Below are 11,404 nucleotides of genomic sequence, written 5' to 3'. Positions count from 1 at the left end.
CACACATGAATGTCGCTTTCTGATTGGCAAAGCGCCCTTGTATGTTTTTCAGTGTACCACGCTTACAGACGATGTATTGTTTTCAATGTACAGGGAATGCCGAACTCACTTGGTTATTCATAGTAATACTTCTTTAACTTGATTAACATTGAATCACGAAGTTATTGATGTTTTGTGATTGAAAGTGAATGGACGGGAGACAACTCTAAATTTGTTTTCCTTGTGTCGTCTGCACAAGGGCGACGAAACGATTCCCTTCACGTTCAAAAGTACCAGTGCTACAACAGTTCAAAATATAATTCAGGTGTTCGGTAAGATAAATACCTTGTTCACTGCTCCATGGGCTCATGTACCCACGAGGTTTCTTTATGTTCCCCTCGTCCTCGACAACTAGTTTATCACATGATAGGACACGCAACAAACATTTACATGGGACATGTTAGGGGACATTGTAAACAAACAAGAAATCGTTCGTAATGGAGAGCAGGATAAACTTTTATTTGCCTTTGTGGGAATCTGGTTTACATTATACACACTGCTGCAAATATGAAAAAACAAAAACATAACGCTGAGATGATCAAAGAGCATCATGGAGAAGTACGGTGCATCCGTCAAGTCTATAGATTCTTGTAACTTGCATGTGTTCAAAATCGATGAAAGAAATAGACATTGAATCAATACTTTGATAAAACCTAAGTAATAAAGAAGAAGAAAGTTTCATCGATACTTGTATGAAATATCGATGAAAAATAGATGTTGCATCAATACTTTATGAACAAGACCTTGGCAATAAAGAAAAACAAAAAGTGCGTCCATCCAGTTTATCTGTTCTAGCAACTTCATGGCAAAACCTTAGCAATAAAGAAGAAGAAAGGTTTATTGATTCTTTTAACTTCATTGCGTATATAAGAATCGATGCAAGAAGCAAATGTTGAATCATAACTTTAATGAAACCTCAGTGCTAATGAAAAAGAAAGGTGCATCCATCGAGTTTTCGATTCTTGTAACGTCGTTGCATGTATAAAAACAACATAATGTGCACATGTCATGTATTAAATGCAAGTATGTGTATTCGACCAGTTATCACTTGGTACATACAGCCCATGCGTAATGGTATGTTTCTACAACAGAAGCACTTGCTGGTCGTCTTTATAGTGTGACGATGTTTATTTACATAATGGAATTTCGCCCTCATTCATTGGATTAAGTAGAAATTAATCAACACTGTTTTATGAAGGGTCTCAATTATAACACGTTTAACTCACGGTGCAGATTTGGGAGTATGTACTGGAACTTCTGGGGCCTGTTTAACTGCCGGTGACTGGCACAGTAACCGAAACATATTTCATCAGACTAAGTTAAAGGCATCTACACATTTTGGTAATCGATCCTCTTCTGGGATTCAAGGGTGAGGAGTGTAGTAAATACACAATCCAGTTTGGAAAGTGATCAAGTGTCACGAATTGTTTAATGAAATTGCTACTTATGGGTTACGTGTCGTATGAATGAGCCACTGAAAATCAGTGATGACTCCAGATGTTCGCAACAAGGTCAGCATGGCCCCAGACTTATGGGAGAAGATGGGCTGACATAGCATTACAGAGATGTTTTGCATAGCTACTACTTGGTGAAAACAAAACAAACCAACAGACAATCAGCAACGGTTCGATATTAAAAGCCAAAGTTAAAGAAAGATCCATGTCTCAGTCATGCTCATAAGGAAATGGGGCCATGTATCGATGAAGTTGACAACCCCGAAGCTGTTAGGAGCAATGCGGTAATGTGTAGGGAAAAGAATACCATATCCGCCGCAAACAACAAACTGACAGTGTTTAATATTCTGAATATTTGTGGACATTTTAACAATTCCTCGCTAATAGGCGAAAAGATGACATGAGGATGTTTCTTTTCACTTATATGCAAATCACTCTAACGAAGTGACAACAGATACTCATAGAGATTCCTGGTACTTAAAGAACAAGACATCAGGACTGGATTAGGTTATTGAGAACATTATCACAGAATTCCAACATACTGGTTTCTAACTTGAACTAATCGATATTATTGGGACCTAAATGCCCATATATTCGACAGCTTCCTTCAAAGTATAATTGGGGCAATCACTATGAGGATGAAACATATTCAGCAAACCAGAAGATTACTGTGTTGTAATGCAGAGGTGCATGGCAGTATCGTATTGGATACCCTTCCTTGAATTTTTGGTTTGTCGAGGATGCATTTTATGTCCGTTTCACCTTTCTTCTTTGATACATGACTTAGCAGAGAAAATCAAGGGACATTGTCAAGATAGCATACGAACATACGTGTAGTGACATTTCGTTTGTCGTTCATATAATAGGATACACTGTCTGGTCTGAAAAAATAAGTATATGAACCTGAATCCTGTAGTAATAATATGAATTCCATGCGATGGTTAACTAGTTGGTAGTTGACTAGACATATCTGTTGATGAAGGATATAGGCATGGAAGAACTACACTTTGTAATCCCAACTATCTTGATTTTGTTATCTGGAAGACACATATCACTGTGTATATATCACGTATAAACCAGTTAATGAACAAATAGATTTATCCTCGCTTGTGAAATGTTTGCCCGTCAATGACTTAAAATAATGAACAAAAAGATTGTCACAGTTCATTTTTCATTATAGGTAATTTATAAAGCATGCACACACACACAACCCCGTGTTTGAGTTTGAAAGTTGTCACGGTTGCTGATGTATATTCCCATATATCATTTACCTCAAATATTGATATACTATTGGCCTCTGACGTTCAAAGTATCATTGAAGTCTGATGAGAGACCTGTCTGTCCGATACTCAACCAGCGAGCGGAACGCGAAATGGTGGCCATGGTGGTGTCTACTTTTTACCCAAAGGTTTTCTATCTACCCTTTCCAGGAAATCGACGATTTGAAGGCACTTGTGAGAGTGGAAGGTCTTCTGTGTTTCTTGATGTACTCGGCACGGTAAGATGGTTCAGATGGACCCCATGAGTCATCAGGTTTCAGGGACATCTTAATGCTCTGAAATAAATCCAATGCCATAAAGACTTTGCCCAGAAGCATTGCTCCAAATGCTCATCAGGAGCACTAAAAACAAGAAGCCTTACACATATCTCTTTGCACAGCATGAAAAATCATGTTACTACAGGCGACAGTACTTATACTGTTGTACATTCGAGACACTGTCGTGAGCTGTAGGAACATAGTCAAGGACCTGTTGCCATATACTATATATCTTGAACGTCATATAGTCATTTAACCAAGTGAGTGGGCGAGTGAGTTAAACCTTAGCGTCATATCGGCAATATTTCAGCCATATCGTGACAATAAGAATCAATAATTATATCAGAATTCAATAGAATTAGTAATAAAAAATACTGTTGACGAAGAGTTACAGTACATTTGCTTCCTGCATGCAAATGGATTTACACCATCCCTTCAACCGTCGGCAATGCAGTCAAATCAGCCATACATTAAACGTTTCACATATTTTAAGACTGAATAGATGGTAAGAATAAATCTACCTTGAATATATTGGGACTTACTTGTCCTCTCGGGAGGACAATAATTTTACAGTGCTTTAACCCCCTTTGAGAATACAGCCACTAAGAATCTCAGTTTCTGATTTAAACTATAGCACTTACAAAATACATCCACAACATCATTTAACCACATGTTGAAGAAAGACATTACTTCCACATGAAACAATGACGGGAGTAGCTGCTAATTATTAAACTTATCTTGAATTTGACGAATTGCCTAAATACTTGTCTCTTCAGTCCCACTACACATAAACAATTAACACGTTTCATTTTTCTCACAAAAGGAACAGCGACGTTTCAGTATTACTGAGCAGCGATGAACATTTAATCACTTGTGCTGAATTACTGTAAACTGCATATATACCCAATAAAAGTTATATGTAACCATAGTCTAGAGAAGTGAGGTACCATGACCTTTGAAGAACCGGTTAATTAACTGGCCCTAAGCCTGCGTGCGCCGTTAAAACATACTCCCTCTCTCTCTTTCTCTCTCTCTCTCTCTCTGTCTGTCTCTCTCTGTCTCTCCTCTCTCTCTCTCTCTCTCTCATTACATTTTACCAATAGATACATCACAGAATGTTTCATCAGAATTACCTGAAGAACACCTCCTTTCCTACTGTAAATAGCACGAAACATCATTATTATCACAGGCAACAGGGGAATGGAAGCGATTATCCATCCTATTACAGTCGTGTAATAAGGATACACATATTCTCCATATGTTGGTGGTTTATACTGGGCGAAAGTGAAAACAACAGTCATCTGAAAAAAAAAATTAATATATTTATAATCTTTTAATTGCTTGCAGTCTTGATAAAATTACTTTTTTGTTTGCTTTTTAGACTCAGTCATATAGCGGCGATAATAAAATAAATAAATAATCAACTCTGAGCTTGACGAACCATTGATCAACATCATGAGCATCGATCTAATGATCTGGGATAAGATGACGTATCAATCACTAACATCATGTTTCTTTTAAGAATATCAAGGAATCACATAGAGTATTGCTCAGCATCCGACTCTTTCAAGCACATCTTGTAGAGCACACAAAATCTTTCCAAAGCTTTGTGTCAGGCATGTGTTTGTTGTCACCTGCACACCTGACTTACCTCTGCCTTTACGTTTTCATTGGTGCTATCGTTTGGGCAGGAAACGCTCACGAACACTTGTTATCACTATAGAGATCAGTACAGTTATCCCCCAAAACGTTGAAAACAATGGTTTTTATCTATATCATTTAACTCTTTAATGTGTTCCCAGAGGCGCTCCCATGTATGACGTTTGTGCCTACCAGGAGCATTGCTGGTGTGATGTAACACCATGTAAGCTTGAAGAATAGAGGTGCTGGTCTGCCAATCATCAGTTGAATGTCGCCACTAAAACGGTCAATACCTAAAAAGAGAGACACAATATGAGGATGCTTCTCGAAAAAATGGTAGCCGGTGGATTAACATCTGAGCTCATAATTCACTGACTTCGCCACAGCTCGGCGACGTTTGACACTGCGGCGTCTTATAGAGAGATAACCGCTGTGGGTAAGAGACACTTGGTATAGTATACTGTAAACTGGTGCTGGGGAACAATGCTTCGCATTCTGTCTAAATGACTTGATTTTTAGTGATTCAATTTTACATAATGGTTTAACGTTTAAAGAAAATGAAATCTGTGCCCGCGTTGACGTTATGCATTCTTAACGTCATCGGGCTTAACGTCATCGGGCCAGATTTTGTTCTCGTATGTTGCAGTGCTAGAACCTGCTACAACTATAATGAAAATAAGGACTGAATGAAGCATTGCAAAGGTATGCAAAAGGCAGTTATTGAATCCCATTTGTGGCCACGTTGTCTAAGGTTTTTGCGGGTCCGTAAGTCACAATGAGTGACATTTGAGTATATCCTCTAATGAACTTAACCCATATGACTCAGAAACGCAATGTATGCATTCTCTGGGATGGGATCGAGGTGTGCGCAAGTGCTGGTCAAGATGAGCGTTGAGTATCTTGTATGTATCTCTCTTCACTGCAGTCAAGAAGCTCCCTGTTAGAACTGATCTTCAGTAAACCACGCTTGTAGTAAGAGGCGACTGACGGATCTGTTAGTCAGGCTACGTGATTTGACTGACAGATGTCATCGTACCCTGTGTAGATCGATACTCATGATATCAGTCTCTGTTTTGTCTGTTACAGACTGCCGTCATATATGTGCTGCGTCAACATCAACTGTTTTGTCTGTCACAGACTGCCGTCATATATGTGCAGCGTCAACATCAATTGTTTGTCTGTTACAGACTGCCGTCATATATGTGCAGCGTCAACATCAATTGTTTGTCTGTTACAGACTGCCGTCATATATGTGCAGCGTCAACATCAATTGTTTGTCTGTTACAGACTGCCGTCATATATGTGCAGCGTCAACATCAACTGTTTTGTCTGTTACAGACTGCCGTCATATATGTGTAGTGTCAACATCAACTGTTTTGTCTGTTACAGACTGCCGTCATATATGTGCAGCGTCAACATCAACTGTTTTGTCTGTTACAGACTGCCGTCATATATGTGCTGCGTCAACATCAACTGTTTTGTCTGTTACAGACTGCCGTCATATATGTGCTGCGTCAACATCAACTGTTTTGTCTGTTACAGACTGCCGTCATATATGTGCAGCGTCAACATCAACTGTTTTTTCTGTTACAGACTGCCGTCATATATGTGCAGCGTCAACATCAACTGTTTTTTCTGTTACAGACTGCCGTCATATATGTGCAGCATCAACATCAATTGTTTGTCTGTTACAGACTGCCGTCATATATGTGCAGCGTCAACATCAATTGTTTGTCTGTTACAGACTGCCGTCATATATGTGCAGCGTCAACATCAATTGTTTGTCTGTTACAGACTGCCGTCATATATGTGCTGCGTCAACATCAACTGTTTTGTCTGTTACAGACTGCCGTCATATATGTGTAGTGTCAACATCAACTGTTTTGTCTGTTACAGACTGCCGTCATATATGTGCAGCGTCAACATCAACTGTTTTGTCTGTGACAGACTGCCGTCATATATGTGCTGCGTCAACATCAACTGTTTTGTCTGTTACAGACTGCCGTCATATATGTGCTGCGTCAACATCAACTGTTTTGTCTGTGACAGACTGCCGTCATATATGTGCAGCGTCAACATCAACTGTTTTTTCTGTTACAGACTGCCGTCATATATGTGCAGCGTCAACATCAACCCAACAAAAATCCACTCTTCGCTAAGAAATGTTACGTTTGCAAAATCGTAAAAATTCCAACCACAAAAATGTTAGTGGTACATTTATTTACATCAAAATGCGAAGCTCTTGTTTTTGCCATTGGTTTACATGATACGAATACCTACTGTCTAAAGTTATAAGTAATTATAAGTTAGATAATAACACACTTATATCAGATGGAACATTGTCCAGATATAAACAGATCATAAATGAGGTGGTGTTTTTCACCCATGGAATGTACGCCACCAACACCTCCCATGCGTCACCGTCCTTACCATAGATCCAAGACACCATGATACATTCCAGCAGAGCAGCAAATGTTATGAAAAGCGCCACAATGTACCAGTCTACAAGCTGGAACACATATACACCTCCCTGAAATAAAAGATCAAAATATTTATGAGCAAGAGCTCACGTGATGTTATACTTTGATGACCTTTCTGAGAATCACCTCAGTGCATAATGTAGTGATAGACAGAATACCATGAAGGGCTGCAGCTGAAATCTCCCCAACAATGGCTACGTCAGCATATATGAACAGAAGAAATTTGTTTTGTCATGCATGAGTTAGTGAGTGGGCTTAGTTTTATGACGCTGTTTATCACTATTCCAGCAAAATCACGGCGGGGCAGCAGAAACTGGCTTAACACGGTGTGCTCAAGTGGGGAATAGAACCTGGGTGTTTGGCGTGACGAGGGAAGGCTTTAACCACTAGGCTACCCCCACCACCCCATTGTCTTGTACAATGGGACATAGTGAAGCAACCAATTTTGGAAATGTTAAAGCTAGTGGAATAGGACATATCATTGTATGGAATATTATGAAAGTCATCATAAAATCAGTGTGTGTAATCGGTATCTGTGAAAAACACATTGAATATGAAACGGCTACAGACAGGGATAAGGCCCATCCAGTTTTGCTTTAGCTACAAGACGTATAGATGTGATAAAACCACACAAATTCACACGCATGAACGCACGCACCCACACATACGTGCACACGCATACCCGTACAAACATACTTGAGTGGTCATTACAAGTCCACCGAGAAATGACGCCAAGCAGTAGACAGCGGCGATTGGTATTCTCCATTTCACCAGGCTGTGGTATTCATCCAAGATTGCCGTCATGAAGGTTTCAGCCTGCGAGAACTACACACAAACATGAATACAGGTGTGTACATATCATATTTGCATGACATGGACATGTTATTTATTATAAGACTCTGACATTTTACGTAGCATATTAAGCCACTACACGATAAAGATCTTATACACATTCACTAGTCTTTGACGTCAAAGACAATAAACTCCACAAAACAATATTGACAAACTTTGACAAACGTTAAGGACAACAAGGTACAACCACTATGATACAGATTCAGGTACCCATTTGAGAACACTGCAACACCCTTCATCGAAACGTCGGACTCACGAAATAAAGTAGTTGTTATCCATAATGAAAGGTTTCTCAATCTAGTCTGCAAACTACATTTAATAATCAACCCTCATCAGTTGGTCACGGGCCGCTAACATGCTCTGGAACGTGGTCAAATGCACAAGAAATTTTATCTGCATCACAAGTGTTTGATTTGTGGAAGGGCGAGCAGATGTAGGCTAGTGCAGGTGCAGTGCATGACGATGAAATTGATTCCGGACGTAGCTGCACACGCCCTGCTCGTAAGACTCTCACGTGGTTGACTACACTGGTGATCCTTCGCCCACAATGTCAAGCGCCAGTGGGCGGCATCCATACATGATAATACGGGTCAGTTGTCAGATTGGTGCACAACCTATGCTTGTTTGCTAATTTACATCGAGGCGAAAACAACCCTTCCAGTATTTCATACAAATTCATCTTATTGTGGTTTCTTCTGGAGAGGCAATATACGCGATGATTCTGGCACTCTGCTCATGTCAAGCACAACTAATCCAGTCACTGGGTGAAATTAGACCAGGGAGCAATGTCATATTAATGATTAGTACAATTTTCTTCAAGGCAGATGAAGCCATTATTAGGAAAAAAGAAATCTGTAGCATGGATGTATTCTTACCAGAGAATCCATTGCCAGAAGGATGATCATGACAAAGAAGATAAAACTCCACAACTGTGGAGCGGGAAGATGAGCTAGGGCTTCTGGGTAAATGACAAAGCCTAATCCAGGTCCTGCAAAAAAAAAAAAAATTCGGAACCAAACTGCCATTAGAAATACACATCACATCGAGTGAGGTCAATAGTCCAGCAATAGGGCGGCTGTGGACACCAGTGATTTACACATTGTACCAATGTAGGGAATCGAACCCAGCATTAAGACGTGACGAGCCAATACTTTAACCACTAAGCTACCCCACTGCCCCTATCACAAGGAGTGATTTCCTCTGGTGCATAAGCATAAAATGTATAAACAGTAGATTCCTTACATTTGTTGTTTATGTAGCATGCAGGGTCTTTCATCGCTTTGTATATCCTCACTTGTAATAAAAACTAAGCTTAGTAATGGGTGCCACACAAAGGTATAGTGCAGTGGCATTTGGTGTAAAAAATTGAAACACCTCTACTGGAGGTTTAGCAAGATGTATTTGGAATCGTTAGAAAGCTTGGAATCTCTCGTTTTCAAAGACCTGTGTTGCAAGACTTGAAAGTGCCACCCAATATATCATTTTGGTGTGTTTCCATGGTAACCATGCCATTTTTCAGAGAGCAGGACAGCTATGTATAAAAGAATATATCATTAATATTTAATTGTATCACACAATTCTTTATAGTAGGCCTTTGTGTAAATATTGCTTTTCAAGAATGTTTATGGGCGTCAAGGATATCCTGTTCCATGTGTGATAAATACCTGTGCAAATACACCTTCAAGAGTCAAAGGTCAAGGTCACAATTGTCAGTTTGGTAGCAAATATGGACTAAAATTGAATATTTCCTCATAAATCGTTGGTATGTCAACACGAGTAACTCCAATTACCATGGTTCAGAGCTCAGAGTCACTATTATATTAAACCATTTGTTGCCAAAATAAAAACTGTCGTACAAAATGATGTTTCGCTGGCGTCACCATTGCAACCAGATCTTTCGATGACATTCTGAATGTGAATGAATCAAAGATAACTGTAACTTTTTATTTGATCCATATGTGTTACTGATTGCCTGTGCGACACACAACTCGGCTGTTTACAAATATGGGAATGCAAATTGTTTTAAAAGTCAAGGTCAAGGTCATGGTCAAATGAACATGCTCGATAACCTCAGAAACTCGTCAAGTTCAATTTTTTTGCAGCAAATCTCAACACTCATTGCATTTTCACTTACCTTTTGGGGTTTGACAACCCAACTACTATACATGTAATCATCATTTTGGATACCAGATTCTCTACTTTATAAATTCGAGGCTGCAAAGTTGAAAACTGGCGTACAGTACTATTTGAAGAGCTTGGGGAAGGAAGGGAGTATTTCTATGGAAATTAATGGATGACTGTCAATAACTTTCCCATTTTTGAAATAAATCAAAGACAAACTCAAAAGTCCTATTTCTTTATATTTTAAGTGATTATTTGATTTATATATCAAAGCAAATTACAAGCATGAACAAACATGACGCTAGCATCGACAGCATTCGATTAAATATTGTGTACAGTATGCCATTACAGTATGTACACAACATACACATATATAACGAGTGAGTGAGTGAGTTTAGTTTAACGTCACACTCAGCAATATTCCAAAAATATGGCGACGGTTTTGGAATAATCAAATCTGGACCAGACAATGCAGTGATCAACAGCACGAGCATCGATCTGGGCAATAGGGACACAATGACGTGTCAACCACTCGATCCCGTAAGTCGCCTCTTACGAAAAGCATCTGCATGGACTACTGAAGCTCAATTCTCTCCTAGTTCTTCACGGGTCTTCACGTGCTTAGGTGATGTCAGGATATGTTCACGATATACCCGATCCATATATACTATCTGAACAAAACGCCCAATATAACAATCTACTAAGGTTTTCGGTTTTGAGCTTCAGAGACAAGTTTTGATATTTTCATAGGCTGACCATATATATGGACACTGAAAATTGCAGATAATGTGACAACCACTGATACTTTATTGAAATTGAACGTATACATTTAATCTCTCTCAAGAACATGATTTGAACTGGGGAATTCTTAATTCTGGCTCAGTCCACAGGTAGGGTATAGGGTATAACACATATGGCGGACTGGTATCATCGTGACACCAGGCGAGTTAGTAATAACTCTTTACGTGCAGTCTGAGAGTATTTTCAATTGTAGGGGTGAAACAAAAAAAGTGATCTTTAGTTTTTATAGTGAAGATATAGTGCAGACCTTCAACAGTTGAACAAAGTCTGCCTTGTCTCTGGCCTTGACATACTTTGACCGACGATATTACATCTTAGTGACCATTAAGAATTGATAATGGATTACTGTTGTGCTTGTCTGTCAAGAATTCATGCATGGCTTTGGTAAGTCCAAGAGTATAATAGTCCAGGAGGCACACCAGGACACCATCACGTCTCACAGTTGTGTATGTTTCAGAAGACCTCTGGTAGATTGTATG

General features: G+C 39.3%; 1 protein-coding gene across 2 annotated transcripts in view; it reads right to left on the bottom strand.

Annotated features, from left to right (window-relative positions):
- Nucleotides 1–474: 474 nt before the first annotated feature.
- Nucleotides 475–11,404, bottom strand: part of LOC137272290 (sodium- and chloride-dependent glycine transporter 2-like) — a 29,700-nt gene continuing 18,770 nt past the window's right edge. For both annotated transcript variants that reach the window (XM_067804654.1, XM_067804655.1), the window contains 6 exons: nt 8,879–8,991; nt 7,848–7,976; nt 7,102–7,201; nt 4,864–4,964; nt 4,164–4,331; nt 475–3,048 (listed from right to left, as the gene is read on the bottom strand). In XM_067804654.1, the coding sequence (XP_067660755.1) occupies nt 2,911–3,048; nt 4,164–4,331; nt 4,864–4,964; nt 7,102–7,201; nt 7,848–7,976; nt 8,879–8,991 (749 nt within the window). In that variant the 3' untranslated portion in view covers nt 475–2,910. The remainder of the gene's footprint in view (nt 3,049–4,163; nt 4,332–4,863; nt 4,965–7,101; nt 7,202–7,847; nt 7,977–8,878; nt 8,992–11,404) is intronic.

The sequence above is a fragment of the Haliotis asinina genome, chromosome 2, assembly GCF_037392515.1.
Source record: "Haliotis asinina isolate JCU_RB_2024 chromosome 2, JCU_Hal_asi_v2, whole genome shotgun sequence".
NCBI classification, from domain to species: domain Eukaryota; kingdom Metazoa; phylum Mollusca; class Gastropoda; order Lepetellida; family Haliotidae; genus Haliotis; species Haliotis asinina.
Note: the sequence above shows the minus strand (reverse complement) of the source record. Positions and strands in the feature narration are given on the sequence as shown.